We start from the raw sequence: 17,610 nt of genomic DNA, 5'->3' as shown, positions 1-17,610 counted from the left end.
GACATTCTGAAAGCAAATGAGCAATGTTCTCTTGGGCATTGTCTCAAACTCTAGCATTTATCGAAAAATCAAATGATTGTCTCTAGGCAGAATAGCACTCTGAGAATAAATATTAGATTCAGTGAGGGCACAGTGGGTTATGAGTGTGGTGTGTGTGTTAGTGAGGATGGGTAACTACCAGTATGGCTAATGCATAGAGAGATGGTGTGTGTGAGTGCCTATGAATTAGCATTAATGTAATCAAGGTGCAGTATATGAGAATGGTAAGGACTTTTAACCGTGGATCCCAACTGCGTGGTCCAAATCTCAGAGTTAGCTAAATTTGCCTAGCTGTGTAATCCTGGTCAATGAAGGATTAAATCACTGTTTAGCACATATTCTGTGCTCTACCATCACCTCCAGGGGAGAAGTGTCCTTACTTGCCCCGTTAAACTTGGGTTTGGCCATGAGACTTGCTTTGGCAGATAGAATATGGACAGAAGTGGCAGTATACCAATTCTGAACTAAGAACTTAACAGGCATTGCATGAAAAATCATTCCTCTATTATCATTCAACTGCACCATGAGAGAAACCTGCCCCAGGTACCCACTGCTACTCTCCAGCCCAGGCTCCAAATGAAACACACAGAGCAGAGCCATCCTAATCAACCCACAGGCCTGTGAGTGTGAAAATAAGTGTTCACTGCTATATATCACTAAGATTTTGCTTTCATTTGTTATACAGCAAAAGCTGACTGAAACAGGCAAGTTTCTTAACCCCCCACCCCAGGGAAATGGAGAGAATAGTGGTGCCTGCTGCAAATGATTGTTACAAGAATTTAGCACTTAGAACACTTTCTAGCCTGTAGTAAGTGCTTAACAAGTGTTAGTGGTTGTTGCAGTAGCTGCTGCTGCTGTTGTTGTGTGTAAGTATCTGTGTAAGCAGGTACCCGAGCAGGTAAGAGTGGGTGATCATGTACTCAGGTGTCAGAGTTAAAGAAGGAGAGTGGGCGGGCAGGTGTGTGAATTGTGGAGGCACGTCCCTCAGCAGAAGTACTCATTGATCCTCCTGCCCCCTTTGACTCCAAAGGCCTGAAAGTCCACACTGGAACGAGCTGAGAGAAGCCTGTCGGCCTCGCTGACACTGTGCCGGGACAGCTCCTCCAAGCCATCCTCGCTGTGGCCTAGTCTCTCTAGGTTGATGTAGGTAACTGTGGCCTCAGTGGAGTCCCTGTTGAAGCACTTTCGGCAGCGCCTCTGAAGAGCACCGCAGCAGACAAGCAGCGTGAGAGGCAGGGCAATGACGACAGCCACACTGATCACCACCACATTGATGAGCTGCTGAGTGTTCTCAGCATCCACCACTTCGTTGGTGGAGAAGATAACACACTGCTCCTTCCGGGGCACCAGGCCCTGCACGCAGACACACGCCACATACTTGGTCTTGGGCAACAGCCCAGTAATAGTCACTCTGGTCTTCCCAGGCTGCACAATCACCCGCCGCATGCTGTGCTGCCCAAAGACCGCATAGAGGACATTGAAGGCAGTTGTGTTCTTAGCCTTGGGTGCCTTCCACACCAAGGACACGCTGTGGTAAGTGTCTCCCACCACCTTCACAGACCTCACCACTCGTGCCTCTGAGGGTCCCACCCGCCCATCAGAGAGCTCTCCCAGGGCATCCATCTGGAAGTGCTGGAGGGTCAGCTCCTCCTTTGAGCTGGGCACAGAGGGTCCAGTGGCCAGGACAGCAGGTTTGGGAATCTGGGGGACATGCCTGGCCACCAGCTTGTTGTTGTAAGCAGCGGCTTCCCCTCCACCACCTGTCCTTGCCCATAGTGCCCCTGGGCTCCCGCTGTGTTCTGTGGAAGTCTGCGGCTCAGTGACAATCAGGGAGATAACAGTCTCAGAGGCTCCCAGGAAGTTCTTGGCTTGGCAGATGTAGTCTCCGGAGTCAAGGTGGGACACTGCAGGCAGGCCCAGCAGAGTCCAGCTCGTGCCGTCACTGGAGACTTCCTCATGCACTAGGAGGAAAACAGGCATGTGAGGGAGAACAAATGGGCCCATCTGCCCCAAGCTGCCTTTCAGGGCCAAGTTCACAGCCCCAGCTGGTGCACACTCAGGTGTCATCCTGAGAAAACACTGGTAGTCATTCAACTTTTCTTAGACTAGTTCAGGGGATCAGTATTACTTTGGGCTCATAGGTGGGGAGCCTCTGGAGCCCCAGGCTGAGGCAGAGCCTAAGAATGATGCCTTCTAAATCTGACAAGCTCACACTATGGGCTTTTTTGTTGTTGTTAGCTTTTTTCAGATAGTGTCTTGCTCTGTCATCCAGGTTGGAGTGCAGCAGTGTGACCATGGCTCACTCCAGCCTGGAACTCCCAGGCTCAAGTGATCCTCCCACCTCAGCCTCCTGAGTAGCTGGGACCACAGGCACATGCCACCATGCTCAGCAGTTTTTTGTTTGTTTGCTTTTTGTGACAAGGTCTCACTATGGTGCCCATGCTGGTAACTCCTAGACTCCAGCGATCCTCCTGTCTCATCCTCCCAAACTGCGAGGACTGGGTGTGAGCCACCACGCCCAGCCAACCCACTATGTTCTTAAGGGCCCTGGAATTTTGCAAAGGTGACCAGCTAGATTGTGCTAGAACCGCAGCTCCTCCATATATGACCTGTGTAATGTAGCATTTAGCCTCTCAGAGCCTCAGTATACTTACATGCAAAATAAGAAGGAAAACTGGGTTGCTCTCTGAAGTTCAATGTCATTATGTACATAATACACTTAGCACTGTGCTAGAACCACACGAAGAGCTCGATAGATGGTAGCTCACATCATTAATTACTCCAGGTAATTCTGGCTTAATATTTACAACTGGTAAACTTATTATAAAATTAATACACTAAAAGAGGATCTTCCACCAAAAAGTCAGCTTTTTGTTCTCTCAGTGTGGGCCCCCAGTCTCTATAGAGTGGCTGATGGGATATGATAGGACAGGTCAAGAGCCATTGTCATTGTTGAATCTGTTGTCACAGTGACTTGCCTCTGGGAAGCCCCCCATCAAACTCAACTCAGACAGATGGAAGCGAGCTTTGCTTAGACAACTTCCCTCTGGCCCTGCCAAACCCCCATTTGGGGCACTGCTTTGCTCTCCCCAGTCTGGGGTCTCAGTGCAGCATCCCTGTAGCTCACATACCTGTACCATTAAGGGGCCTGCCATTGGCCCTCCTCCAGCTCATCTCGGGCCCAGGGACTCCAGTAGCTCCACAGCGTAGCAATGCTGTGCCACCCAAAGGGGACCTGATGTTGGCCACTCCTGGATGGAGCTCTGGGCCCTGGCACTTCCTCAGTTCAAGCTGGCTGAAGGCCACTCCGGCCAGGCTGCGTGGGCTGGCACATCTCAGTTCGGTCTCAATGAAGGCCAAGTTTGGGGCCCAGCCATCCAAAAGATGAACCAGGTCATAGAGTTGGCAGTCACATGCCCAGGGGTTGTCCTGTAGCCCTGCAGGGGTGAAAAAGAAGACAAGATATTCGGATAGATATTCAAGGTCCTCAAGCCCAGCACCCTTTCCCCTCTGGGAGGACAGGCAGGTCCTCATTCAGAGTCAGCAGAACTGGCCTCCGGGCCCAGTTCCTTGCCTTGCTAGTAATATGACCTGAAATTTGATTTTTTGTGTTAAATAATAGCATTACTTTCTTTTCAGCCTTGCTTTAAACATAATAAAAAATAAATCTTTGTGGTTTTTTTTTTTTTTGAGACAGAGTCTCGCTCTGTCGCCCAGGCTGGAGTGCAATGGCCGGATCTCAGCTCACTGCAAGCTCCGCCTCCCAGGTTTACGCCATTCTCCTGCCTCAGTCTCCCGTGTAGCTGGGACTACAGGCGCCCGCCACCTCGCCCAGCTAGTTTTTTGTATTTTTTGGTAGAGACGGGGTTTCACCGTGTTAGCCAGGATGGTCTCGATCTCCTGACCTCGTGATCCGCCCGTCTCGGCCTCCCAAAGTGCTGGGATTACAGGCTTGAGGCACCGCGCCCGGCCAAAAATAAATCATTTTAAGTACTGGGTAGATATACAGCATCCTGACAGAACTGGCAGTTACTGTTGCCATTCTCGGACTCATCCTTTCAGGCCACTGGCCAGGTAGTATTTCCACAATAATCGCAATATGACAAAATCAATTTCTAGGAATGCATCACTGACCCCTGATCCTTAATGCCAGTTCTCCCAGTATCAATGGTATTTTCAGCATCATCCCAGCAATGAAGGCGGCTGCTCTGAGCCACGGACCCTTTGACATGGCTCAAATGGGCGTAAACAGCAGGGTGAAAGGGCCAGAAAATCAAATCCTGGGATATATCCCCCACTGTCTTTACTCTAAAATTGAGCATTCTTACAGAGCCGAAAGCAGGTCATTGTACCCACTCTGTCAAAGAACATTATAGAGATAGAGGGGTACCATGTGCATATAAATGAGGTGCCCTGTGTCCTCAATTCTAAGGCACAATTCCTTCTTACAGGGTTACATTACTGAAATGCAAGATAAATGCACTTGATATTATCTCCTTTTAGTCCCCAAAGACTTATTGATTTTAATAGTATATCTAATAATCAATGATATCTTATACATTCACATAGATATATTTAATACATGTGTCAAAGGGTTGGGGTGGGTGCATTCAGATCTGACTGGATATTCATGTTTCTCAGGTCTCTTTGAGCACAACCCATGGGTGCCAGTTCCTTTTCCCACCTCCCCCTTACCCTGTCTCACCAGAGGTTGCTGCCTTGTGTCATTGGTTAAATGCACTTAATGATACATCTGCAACCCAAGATTCATCAATGCCTGGCTCCAGTGGTGTGCTACCTGGCTTTCATTTTATTACAATAGGGCCAGAAAGAATGAATGTAAAAGGCAAAGTTAAACAACAGTGAAACTTTCACTTGCCAGACTGGCAAAAGTTAAACATTTTGGCCATTTTAATTGTTAGTTCCATGAGTATATACATTTTCATCTCTTTTGTTCTCTGCTGTATTCCCAGCACCTAGAATTGGAAGGCATTCAAAAATATGGAGTCTCACTCATTGCCCAGGCTGGAGTGCAGTGGAGCAACCTCGGCTCACTGCAACCTCCGCCTTCCAGGTTCAAGCAATTCTTCTGCGTTAGCCTCCCAAGTAACTGGGATTACAGGTGCCCACCACCACATCTGGCTAATTTTTTTTTTTTTTTTTTTTTTTTTTTTTTGAGACAGAGTCTCGCTCTGTCGCCCAGGTTGGAGTGCAGTGGCCGGATCTCAGCTCACTGCAAGCTCCACCTCCCGGGTTCACGCCATTCTCCTGCCTCAGCCTCCGGAGTAGCTGGGACTATAGGCGCCCGCCACCTCGCCCGGTTAGTTTTTTGTATTTTTTAGTAGAGACGGGGTTTCACCGTGTTAGCCAGGATGGTCTCGATCTCCTGACCTCGTGATCCACCCGTCTCAGCCTCCCAAAGTGCTGGGATTACAGGCTTGAGCCACCGCGCCCGGCCGGTAATTTTTGTATTTTTAGTAGAGACAGAGTGTCACCATATTGGCCAGGCTGGTCTCAAACTCCTGACCTCAAGTGATCCACCCGCCTCGGCCTCCCAAAGTGCTGAGGTTACAGGTGAAAGCCACCAAACCCAGACCAGATGGGTTTTTAAATGTCTAATATGCACACTCTGTGACCTAATAATTCCACTTCTCAGTTCCTATTCTAGAGAAACATTGATGTGCACAAGAACGTATTGCCAAGAATGTTCTCTGTTGCATCATAGGTGTTAACAACATAATGGAAACAATTTAAAAGTCCACTAAAGGGGGAATGGCTAAATAAACTATAGTATAAATATGTTTATAACATAGTGCAGATATGGTATACTATAGAATGTTGTGCAGTAGTTTTAAAAATGAACTTGATCCATTTGTAGAAATTTAGAAAGATCTACAAGATATAGTGTTGGGTCAAAAAGTTAGTGTTGGTTAGTATGTATGACAAAATTTTATGTAAAACCCACACATAACTTTTCTTAATCCATGTATGTATGTGTATATATATGTACATACATATGCATATGAAATGTATCTGAACAGATAGGGAGCTTGCATATAAATATGATAATAGTAACTACTTTTGGGAAGGGGTTGGAATAGGGAGAGAGGACAGAAGGGTCTTTAACCTCTTCTGCAATATTTTAAACGTTTGTATTTATTCATGTATGAGTTGTATAATTCAGATCAATTTTCCAGAATGAATTATGCCCCTTCTGTCATTCTCAGGACCAGGCAGGTGCCTTGGGCAGGAAAGGAGATCTAGCTCACATGGTAAGCTGTTGGTTTGTTAGGAACAGGAAGGAACCGAAGAAATAGCAGGTCCAGCTGGTGTAGTGTACTAACCCATCCAGCTCTGAGTTGGGAAATTGAGTCTCAGGGGCCTTCTCCTGGTTGTGTGACCTGGAAAGACCTCTCTTATGACTGGGATGCGAACTGCCACAGTCTGGCTTGTGGATTGAGCTCCTAAACCCGCCGCTCTTGTGGATCTCACTATCTTTGCTTAAACCTGGAAGGCAGGTATGATTTCAATTTTCTAAATAAAGAATCGAAACTCAGAGAAGCATGGTGACTTGCCTAAGACCCCAGGTGAAGGATGCCACCTCTTACCTAGGACCAGCCTGGGGTGGTGGCTGTGAGGGAAGATACCGGTCTTCAGGTGAGCCCAGGAGATGATCAGCTCCTGCGGGAGCCTCATCAGCTGGTTGCTGGAGAGATCCAGGAAGGTGAGGTTCTCCAGGAAGCGCGCGGCCTCAGGGGGCACAGCCGAAAGGCGGTTGGCCTGCAGGTCCAGCAGCCGCAGCTCGGGGGCGTCCCTGAGCGCGGCCCAGGGGAAGGTGGCCAGGCGGTTCCCAGGCAGCCGCAGCTCCCGCAGGCGTCGCAGGCCACGCAGCATGAGGGCGTTGAGCTCGCTGAGGGCGTTGTAAGGCAGCCACAGCTGCTCCAGGCGGCCCAGGGGCCTGAAGGCCTCGGCAGGAACCCTGCGGATGGCCGTCCGCTCCAGGCGCAGTCTGGAGGTGTCCGGAGGGATGGACGCCGGAGGCAGGGTCATGTCGGGGTCGTTGCACACCACCGTCCTGCTGGCAGAAATGGGGGATAGTTGAGCAAGGATCCTGCCTGGTCTGGGACCTCCCACCGCTTCCTCCCTTTGCGAGGCCTCCAGTTCTGCCTGTTATCACCGGACACCCACACCCGAGTCCAGGCCATGGCTGGGACCTGGAGAGGGGCCCGGAGCAAGCCAGCTCCACTTTTCCTTTTTGCAGAGGTCTTGCTCTGAGAGCCTTTCACAAGGGTCCCAGGAAGGTCATTTGGTCTTCACGGTCCTGCAAGTCTTCACCTTTACACTGTTACGACCCATAACAGCCCACAGCACCCACAGTGCACTAAGAATGAACAGTATTAATAAACCCCGTGATCACGTTGTGCACTGTTGCTTTGCAAATATGTGTTAAAAGTGTTCGTTTGGCCAGGCACGGTGGTTCACGCCTGTAATCCCAGCACTTTGGGAGGTGGAGGCGGGTGGATCATCTGAGGTCAGGAGCTCAAGACTAGCCTGGCCAACATGGTGAAACCTTGTCTCTACTAAAAAATACAAAAATTAGCCAGGCATGGTGGCACACGCCTGTAGTCCCAGCTACTCGGGAGGCTGAGGCAGGACAATCGCTTGAACCCAGGAGGCACAGGTTGCAGTGAGCGGAGATCACCCCACTGCACTCCCACCTGGGTGACAGAGCAAGACTTGGTCTAAAAAATAAATAAATAAATAAAAATGTTCGTTTGTTAAATTTTCCCTTAATTTTTGTAACTGTTTTGGTTTATCATTTAACAAAAAATGTACCAAGGACATAAAAAATGAAAGCACCTCAAGTCTCTCCACCTCTGGTGAGCCATGTGATGATCAAGGTGTTCAAGAGCCAGGACTTGGCAGCGTCACAGCTGGATTCACACCTGGGCTCTTTGCGTGCTGGCTATGTGTCCTTGAGTATACTAGGTAATGTCTCGTTTCCTCAGTTTTGCCATCAAATAGACTCCACAGGTGGTTATGGGGTTAAAGAGATAATGCATGTAGAAGCCCAGCACATTGCCTGCCACCCTGCATGAGCCCAAGGGTATGGATCACTGTCATCATTGTTTGCATCTCAGCACTGCAAGTAGATCGGGTCAGTCTTATCAACTCTTCTACCCAAACCACGACTTCTTAAACCTTATTCTGTTATGACTGAGACTAAAGCAGAGGATAGAGAGATAATAGGAAGCAGTCCCTGCCCTCAAGGAGCCTACATTTCAGGGTTATGTTCTACAGTACGTAAACCGAAAATAAAATCCTAAGCCCCTCAACCACTGAACAGGCCTGTCTAAGGGAGGTTGTTCTCTTGTAATAGCATAACCTACTGGTCATATCAGGCTTTCCTGGAGGTACACACACATATCACCAGCATCCCTCAGAATAACTCATATACTCCACTTAAAGGCGGCTGGGTTGGGCTTGTTTTTTCTTGTAAACAGTGCCCACAAACAGCACGGATATTCTTATTCACTCCTTTTGAGCAAATATACGTGGAACTCCTACTAAGTGATGGGCAGTTCAGAAGAGAATCAGCCTCATAGCCCCTGTCTCCATACAGTGTGTAATCTAGCTCAGGAAGAAAGAGCATTTACAGCAACGGTATTTCCAGATAATAAAATAGGTTTGATTAGGTGTGATGGCTCATGCTTATAGTCCCAGCTACTCAGAAGGCTGAGGTGGGAAGGTGGCTTGTGCCCAGGAGTTGGAAGTTGCAGTGAGCTATGATTGTGCCATTGTACTCCAGCCTGGGTGACAGAGCAAGATCCTGTCTCAAAAAAAAAAAAAAAAAAAAAAATACAGGTTTGGGTATTGCAAGGAGGAAGGTCTGGATGTAGGTGAGAGAAAGACAGGTGATTGGAAAACTTATCTTGGGAGAGAAAATGGCAAAAGGGGGATTTAAAGGAAACTGTAAGAACCCAATGCAAGCCTACACCACAGCTCAAACTTACAGCACAACTCAAACCTCCAGCACAACTCCTGGTGGGGTAAAACCAGAGGCAAACTGGGACAAACAGCATGGGCACAAATCCATTCAGGTGCACAGTCCAGCTCTTCCCAGGTAATCCCAGTGACCACAGCACACACTTCATGATACAACAGCTCAGACATAAAGGCTGGGCTCTCTGAGAGGCCCAGGTGAGACAGGGATCCGAGGAAGGCTTCTGAGATGCAGAAGGAGCTTTGGTCTAACTGCACCGTCTGTGCCCATAGCCACAGGGGACCTCAGGGCCCGCTACCATCTTTCCTGATCTCATAGGACCCTCCGTGCAGATGGGCTGGTGCATGTTAGCCATGGGATGGTCAAGCGGGTAGAACCAAGAGCTCTGGCTTCAGAGGAAGGAATGCCCATTGACTTACATTGGCGGCCCTAGAAACTCATTTTCCATCTTAAGGCTAACTCTGCTGCCTGGAACTTATCACTGGTCCCTGCCCATGGCAGCATCACCAGAAAAGTGTTCTGAAAACTGAATCGGAATGCCTGGGTTCCAGGACCGGTTTCATCAAGGATGTTGTGTGTCTTTCAGCCCTATGCCTCCTATGGGCGATGGGAGGCTTTTTGTCACTCCAGTGACACTCTCCAGGCTGGAAACAGCCTGTTCAGGGCTCAGCCTGGCTTCTCTTGGGGACAGGATCCCTACCCTCCATATGAGTTGATGCGTTGGACACTTGGGCTACAGTGGAGTTCGTTCTGGTTCTCAGATCATTTGAAGGGTCTTTTCTTAGTGGTTCTTCTCCATTCTCTGCCTCCTCTCCTCCCCCAATCAACTCGACATTCATTACCAAGATTATTAAAAGGGTAGCTCCGATAACATTGTTCCCTGGATCAGAAACCATCAGTGGCTCAGAAACCATGCAGAGGTCTTTAATGGATAAGCTAAAGAAGTCGGAGAAAAGATGTTTTAAAGGTTGCTAAAGAAAAGAAGAAAATGAGCAGTAGTGGAAGAACAAGGGTCCACAAGCCACGGTGGCATGGGAATGGTCATGGAAGGAGAGGAGGAGCGATTGGAAGTGCTCTGAGGGATCAGACAGAGGGTGGGGAAAGTCAAGGAAAAGGCTGGGGATGGAAGGAAGCATGCTTGTCATGGGATGGGCACTCCTGGCTTTTGGAGCACCCATAAAAAGGGATTGAGGCTGAGGCTCCTGGGATCTGGCCAGCGAAGATTGAGAGGAGGAAGAGAATGAGAGGCAAGTGGTCCCATCATGGATGAGGTCATAGGAAATATGATTGGGCATTGTAGAGAGGTCAGGCAAGAGAGTGCAAGAGCCTGGGAAAGAAGGGGCTGGGGAAATATAGAAAAGAAGAAGGAATAGAAAAAATCAAGGAGAAGAAAAGAAAGCAGTAAGGGAAGGGATTTCCTGGACGTTTAAGGAGGGCTCTTCTCCTCCAGGAGCCTGGAGGAGGACTCAGGAAGGACTTCCTAGAACTGACACACTTGTGCTTCACCCTCGGGCCCATGTGTATAGATACCTGGTACCTCTCGGACAGAGTCACCCCTTTGCTTGCTGGAAAATAATGCAGCACAGACCACCCCATAAGACCCCTGGTCCTCAGGGGCCAGGAGAGATGAAGATCTCACCCAGGGCCCCAGCTCCAACTCCTCCCAACCCAGCCTAGCTGGCACAGCAATGGAGGCTGGGCTGCCCATCCCACACACCCAGTACCATACCTGGCCTTGCTGCCATCACCCATGATATGGAGGCTGCAGCTGCATTGAGAGGGGCAGAACCCCCGGGCCTGGGGGGGCCACCCAAGGGCCAAGAGCCAGAGCATGCCTAATGCCACCCTCATGGCTCCTGGCTCCTCTCTGGCCCAGGCAGGGGCCTGTCCCTGGACCGCTCCGTCCCACCGGCCCAGCAAGCCCAGCAAGCCCAGCAGCTGCCCACTTGCTCGCCAGCCCCTTACACCCCCTCCTGAGGCCATCGGATAAACACTGACAGGCTGGGGATTAGGGAGGGGAGTCCCAGCCCCAGCACTCAGCGGCTTATTGCTTTCTGAATCACTCAGTCCTGAGGGTGGGGGCGGGGGACCCCCCTCCATAGCAATAGCGACAGGCCCAGAGAGGCCAGGGCACAGCAAAGCAAGACAAGTAGGCAGCTTCCCAGAGGCGAACAGCCATGGGACTGTCATCTGCAAAGCACCCCATCCCAACAAGGCCACGGACAACACAGACTCCAGTGGAGTGCCAGGGAAGATGGAGACAGAACCCCCGCCTCAATAAGGGCCTTTGGAAATTCTTTCCTCTGACACTGTCTTCCAGCAAAAAGCAGTGAAATGAAGCAACGCTTCTTGACGGTGCTAAAGGCATTGGAAGGAGGCTAAGCTCTGGACCCAGGCTTCCTGGGGTCAAATCCCAGCTGTTTCATTAATGGGCTGTGACCTTGGGTGAGTCACATTCTCTCTTGGCCTCTGTGTCCTTATCCGACAAAGAGAAATAAAGCTACTCCATGCAGGGTGTTTGTGAAAATTAAACTCAAATTCCAAGGCCTTGATAGCCTGTGGGAACAGAAGCTCCCTCATAAGTTGTAAGTGCCCAGTTTCACTGGTTCTTTTAAGTCCCTGCTTACAGAGGAACTGGACAGATTCAGATATTTTGGGGAGATATCAGAGGTGTCTCTCATGAGCCCGCAAATGGTCCCAGGCTGCCAGGCAAACAGCTGCCTGCCTTGAGTGCCCCATGGATATGGACTCAGCACACTGCTATTTCAGCTGGCCCCTCCTGGGCATTACTATGAATGCCAAAGGTGGGGATGTCTCCACATGAGGGACAAGGGCACCCCTCTCCTCAATGGATGGTACTCCAGCGACGGCCCCAGAGAGGTAGCTCAGAGAGTTCTTAGAGAAGGCACTTCAGGTTTTTTTGGAGACAGAACCCAACCTCTAATAAGGACTTTTGGAAATTCTCCATTCATAAAGCTTTCTTTTGCTTTATAGTGACAGGGTTGCTCTGTCACTCAGAATGGAGTGCAGTGGTGTAATCATAGCTCACTGTAGCCTCGAACTCCTGAGCTCAAGCCATCCTCCTACCTCAGCCTCCTGAGTAACTGGAACTGCAGGCAACCACCACCATGTTTGGCTATTTTTTAAAAAATTAGTTTTTGTAGAGACAGGGTCTTGCTGTGTTGCCCAGGATGGTCTCAAACTCCTGGCCTCAAGTGATCCTCCTGCCTCAGTTTCCCAAAGTACTGGGATTACAGGCCTGAGCCACCGCACCCAGCCTAATTTCAATTTTTACCTATTCTCTCCTAACCCTATCTCACTTTACCATATCTACTCAAGATGCCGGTGGGCACTGACCAGGGATGATTCCTAATAGTAGACACTCAGTTGACTCGCTCATTTATTCTTCACATTTGACCCCGAGGCATTGTTCTCTAGTCCAGCATGCCCTACCTATATTGTTTGACTTTTCTAGAGGGTTCCCCAGTCCTTCATGCCTGTGATTCCAGGCAGGCCTAGACCAGTGAGGTATATGACCTGCAAAGATCTCTGGGGCCCCAGCGCACACATAAAATGCCTAGCTTGGTGCCAGGTCAGTTTTGACAATACTGGTTTCTCATTCTTTCCTTCCAGTGCAGCCAGTAGGATTTTCCCAGTGTTTCCCAGCTATATTTCCTCCTCCCCAAACCCAGCCACCAGATGTGCCTGTTTCCATATCTCTGCTTCTTCCTCCTTGTGTCTTTTGCCCAAATGAACTTTACCGTTTAATCTTGGCCTTGCCCTGCTTTATCTTCTCTCATGAAGGCTTTTGTGACCTTGAAGGCATGAAAAAAGGACTGACATATGTATTAACCAACACCATAAGGTAGAAACTGAGAAAGAAGGCCGGGCGCGGTGGCTCATGCCTGTTATCCCAGCACTTTCAGAGGCCGAGGCGGGCCTGAGGTCGGGAGTTCGAGACCAGTCTGACCAACATAGAGAAACCCTGTCTCTACTAAAAATACAAAATTAGCCGAGCATGGTGGCACATGCCTGTAATCCCAGCTACTCAGGAGGCTGAGGCAGGAGAATGGCTTGAACCTGAGAGGCGGAGGTTGCGGTGAGCCGAGATTGCACCATTACACTCCAGCCTGGGTGACAGAGCGAGACTGCATCCCAAAAAAAAACAAACAAACAAACAAACAAAAAAAAAGAAATTGAGAAAGAACAGGGAACGCTCTGGAGGGTGCAAAAATAAGCTCAGCCCTGCGGAGGGATTAGGCTTAGATGGAAGTGAGGACTCATGAGAGGAAAGGCCTGGGAAGTGGGCATTCCTGGAACAGAGTGGGTTGCTCTACCAGAGTGCGTCAAAGATGCCATTGAAAAGTGCCTAAGCCTGAGGAATAGGAGATTGGCTTTTGTTCCAGCTCCATCCATAAATTACTGCATGGCCTCAGGCAGATTTTAATTGTTTTTAGCCACGGTTTCCTTGTCTGAAATGGAAAGGATAATGGTATCCAATTCAAGGAGTTGTTTGTAGGACTCATCAGAAGATCCCTTAGCACAGTGCCTGACCTGGCTCAATATTAGCTATGTTGCCAATAGTGCTCTGGAGCTTGGTTTCTTAATCTGAAAATGAATTAAGTTGCCCTAGATCAGTGTTTCCTGGTGTAAATTTTATCACGAGCCAGAGCATAACAATGCATAAAGAGCCAGTGTGTCAGGAAGTCATTTGTAGCAGCCAAAGCTCTTAGCGGGGCCAGCAAGGCTGGGCGGGTTGGGGGGCGGAGACTGACAAGACGGCAGCCCCTCTGTTCTAAGACAGTGTCCTAGGAGATTTTTTATGCTCATGTGGCTCAAGTGCTCTATGGGAGACAGGAAATGCAGCCCTGAGGTTTATATTCATGATATCTAACCGGGACTTATACAGAGGCCGCAGACAAAAGACACTGACATTGCAGAAAAGTAAACGAAGAGTCTAGTGGTCCCACTCCAGGCACATAACTAGTTAGTGACAGATTCAGAACCAGAAACCCATTCTCTGGTCCCATTTGGGGTTCTTCCTCTGACAACAGGTGACTTCCCAAACTTCATCCTTTCCCCAGCGCTTTGGAGTACACACATGTGAGCCTGAGGACACACGCGCCCAGGCACCGGGCTTGTCAGGAACAGCTGCGGCTCAGATCCCTCCTCCTGCTCCCCTCCCTTGGTTATGCAATTCTTTTCCAATAAGGCTCTCAGTCTCACACCATTTGGATTCCCCGACCTTAATCCTGTGCAATGGGGCTGAAATGAATGAGACAGGGCTCCATTCTGGCTTCACAAAGGCTGCATTGTCCAACTCGTGAATGGGTTCCTTCTGCTTGGACCAAGAGGACCATTTGCAGGGGGGAGGCATCCAGAAAGAGCCCAAGGTCCAGCATAATAACGTGCATGTGCCTCCACGCACATGGGATGGCCCTTTAAAAGGGAGGGCCTGGCTGCGGGAAGCCAGAGACAGCTGGGCCACTGGCAGGAGGGAGAGTGAGGATGGCAGAGACCAGTGCCCTGCCCACCGGCTTTGGGGAGCTCGAGGTGCTGGCTGTGGGGATGGTGCTGCTGGTGGAAGGTGAGCCAGGCAGAACCTGGGGTGCAGCAGGGGCCCAGTGGGTTCTGAGGACCCAGGCCACCAATATGGAGCTGGCAAGGAGAGGCGAGGTCCCCAAATCCAGCTGGGTGTCAGGTCCCCTTGACTGCCTTCCCCTCTGTGCCTGGACTCAGGGGGTGTTCTGACAGCTGAACCTGTGAGGTACAGCACACTGCCTGCCAAGCAGAGAGTAAGCCAGGCAAGGGTCAGGGAGGGAGGGACTTTGAGAGGGGACATCTGCCCAGGAGATGATCAAGAGCCAGGCTTTAGGACTTTTCATGTCCCTCCAGTCGGGAGGAAATTTAATCCATTCCTTAGAAATCCTGCTAAGAATCCCACATAAGATCAGTCCCCTGAAAGGCTCTGGGGACAGACAGCTCTGCCACCTGCTCTTGTGTGACTGGAACCAAGTCCCTTCAGCTCTCTGCCCTCAATGCCTTGACATTCCGAATGGGTGGTTGTAAAGATTAAATTGGATAATGGGTATAAAGTGCTAGCCTAAATAGACTCCAGGGTATTTAAATTCATTCTCTCCCATCCTCTCCAGCCCCACCACTATTTTCACTGTGTCTACTCCTATGAGCCTAAGCACTTCACCTCTAGGTCCGCAAGGTACCTACCTACCTCCACCTAGAATCCCTAAGATGCTCGCTGAGGCCAGAGCTAGAGACAGTGTCAATCCTGAATCTGCGCCAGCCTGAGCTAAGTTGAGGGAGAATGCAGCTTTGGTTCAAAGCAGACCCAGAGAAATCATCAGTCTCTAATGAGAACTGACAATGGAGAGGAAGTGACAGTCATTTGATTGGTCCTGAAGGCTCTGGACATGACTTTCTGGTGGCCCCAGCCGGTGTCTCCCTTTCCTGAGAACCCTGCAATCTAGCATCCCTCCAGGTCCTCAAATATGCCATAAAATTTTACCACTTTATTTTTTGGAAGGGGTTTAAATTTACATTTTTATTTCATGTTTGATAATTAGAAATGTCATTGTATACATAATGCTTTGGTTTTTATTTTATTTTATTTTAAAAATATTTTTAAAATTTCAATAGCTTTGGGGGTACAAGTGACTTTTGTTTACATCGATGAATTACATCATGGCAAATTCTGAGATTTCAGTGCACCCATCACCCGAGTAGTGTACATTGTACCTAATATGTAGGTTTTTTTAAAAAAATTATACTTTAAGTTCTAGGGTACATGTGCATAACGTGCAGGTTTGTTACTTATGTATACTTGTGCCATGTTGGCGTGCTGCACCCATCAACTCGTCAGCAGCCATCAACTCGTCATTTACATCAGGTATAACTCCCAATACAATCCCTCCCCCCTCCCATATGTAGGTTTTTTTAATCCCACCCCGTCTCCCACACTTCCCGTTCTCCAGTCTCCAAAGTCCATTATGTCCTCTGAATGCCTTTGCATACTCACGGTTTAGCTCCCACTTGTAACTGAGAACAATCAGTATTTGATTTTCCATTCCTGAGTTACTTCACTTAGAATAATGGCCTCCAGCTCCATCCAAGTTGCTGTAATAAGACATTATTTCATTCCTTTTTATGGCTGAGTATTATTCCATGATGTATATATACCACATTTTCTTTGTCCATTCATTGGTCAGTGGGCACTCGCATTGATTTCGTATCTTTGCAATTGTGAATTGTGCCACAATAAACATAGTTGTGCATGTGTGTTTTTGGCTGGATTAAATGGCAGATCTACTTTTAGTTATTTACAGAATCTCTATACTCTTTTCCATAGAGATTGTATTAATTTACATTCCCAGCAGCAGTGTATAAGCATTCCCTTTTTACCACATCCATGCCATCGATCTATTGTTTTTTGACTTTTTATTGATGGCCATTCTTGTAGGAGTAAGGTGGCATCTCATTGTACCACAGCATGTCTTTGCACATGCTATTCCCTCCTGGAATAGCATGCTCTTCCATGCATTGTCCTGCAGGTAAGTGCTTCTCACAGTTTTGAAGGCGGGATTTTTTTCCTGTTCCTCACTTTAGATGGGGGAAGCTGAGGTTCAGAGAGCTTAAGGAGCAGCAAGCGAGGCAACCGAGCCAAAATTCAAGGTCGGGTCTGTCTGCTTCCAGAGTACGCCCCCTTCAGCTCACTTCCCTGCCTGGCGTCCTGGGCAGCTCCCAGCTCTAACATCAACTCTTCTCCTTGCAGGCTCTCTGACTTTGCTCTACAGTCCTTGGAGAAGGCATTTTGAAATGCAAAAGGCCTGAATTCAAGTTCCAGCTCCACCACTTACTAGCTGTGTACTTAGGGCAAGTTAGCTAGTGTCTCTGAACCTCAGTTTCCCAGCTACAAATGGAGAAGAGCGTATCCAAGTGAAGACTGAATGAGATGACTCATATTAAGTGCTTATCCTGGTGCCTAGTGTGCGCTAAGTGCCCGGCAGGTGTCAGTGATTATGATCGTTATAGCATGAAGCATGCTACGCTATATTGGTTGTCTTTCTTGTCTGTCTGGGAGGTTGCTGATGCTCCATCCACCCCACGCACCCTGTTCTGTCCCCAGCTGGGCTTCAGCAGCCCCAATGCCAGCCCCAACCCTTCGTTTCAGCTCTCTCCGGTCTCAGCCTCAATACCCTGACCATCTTCTCTTTCTGCAAGACCCCGGAGCTGCGGACTCCCTGCCACCTGCTGGTGCTGAGCTTGGCTCTTGCGGACAGTGGGATCAGCCTGAATGCCCTCATTGCAGCCACATCCAGCCTTCTCCGGTACCAGCCCCCTCCCCAGTCCACAGGCCCTGAGGTCCTGCCTGGGGCCTAACCTCTGGGTCCCAGGCAGCCAAGCCAAGGGCATTTTTACTACTTACAGAAAATTGGCCAAGGGCGGAGGGTGGGCAAGCTAAAATGGGCTGAATTCCAGATTGATTCTGAAGAATGACCGCTGATTTCTGGAAGACAGGGATTGCTGAAACCTGATGAAAGAGATGGCAGGCT

The 17,610-nt window shown here is 49.2% G+C and overlaps 2 protein-coding genes across 2 annotated transcripts in view; one reads left to right on the top strand and one right to left on the bottom strand.

The window, feature by feature from the left end:
* Nucleotides 1-17,610, top strand: part of RGR (retinal G protein coupled receptor) — a 282,289-nt gene that overhangs the window by 252,341 nt on the left and 12,338 nt on the right. The window contains exons 2-3 of the mRNA XM_050803925.1: nucleotides 14,516-14,630; nucleotides 17,229-17,385. Of these exons, the coding sequence (XP_050659882.1) occupies nucleotides 14,552-14,630; nucleotides 17,229-17,385 (236 nt within the window). The 5' untranslated portion in view covers nucleotides 14,516-14,551. The remainder of the gene's footprint in view (nucleotides 1-14,515; nucleotides 14,631-17,228; nucleotides 17,386-17,610) is intronic.
* On the bottom strand, nucleotides 620-11,011 carry LRIT1 (leucine rich repeat, Ig-like and transmembrane domains 1). The gene is made up of 4 exons (XM_050803856.1): nucleotides 10,773-11,011; nucleotides 6,648-7,114; nucleotides 3,171-3,476; nucleotides 620-2,000 (listed from the first exon to the last, which is right to left on the bottom strand). The coding sequence occupies exons 1-4, from the start codon at nucleotides 10,892-10,894 to the stop codon at nucleotides 1,024-1,026; spliced, it is 1,872 nt and encodes a 623-aa protein (XP_050659813.1). The 5' UTR covers nucleotides 10,895-11,011; the 3' UTR covers nucleotides 620-1,023.

The sequence above is a fragment of the Macaca thibetana genome, chromosome 9 (genome assembly GCF_024542745.1).
Source record: "Macaca thibetana thibetana isolate TM-01 chromosome 9, ASM2454274v1, whole genome shotgun sequence".
In the NCBI taxonomy this organism is placed as follows: domain Eukaryota; kingdom Metazoa; phylum Chordata; class Mammalia; order Primates; family Cercopithecidae; genus Macaca; species Macaca thibetana.
This window is presented reverse-complemented; position numbering and strand designations above follow the sequence as displayed.

Bases quoted from the DNA above. Each gene is read 5' to 3' on its own strand.
- LRIT1 (XM_050803856.1), bottom strand. From the start codon at position 10,894: ATGAGGGTGGCATTAGGCATGCTCTGGCTCTTGGCCCTTGGGTGGCCC. The intron at 7,115-10,772 runs GTATGGTACTGG...TTCTGCCAGCAG, and splicing joins GGTGATGGCAGCAAGGCCAG to GACGGTGGTGTGCAACGACC. The intron at 3,477-6,647 runs GTAAGAGGTGGC...TCACCCCTGCAG, and splicing joins CCACCCCAGGCTGGTCCTAG to GGCTACAGGACAACCCCTGG.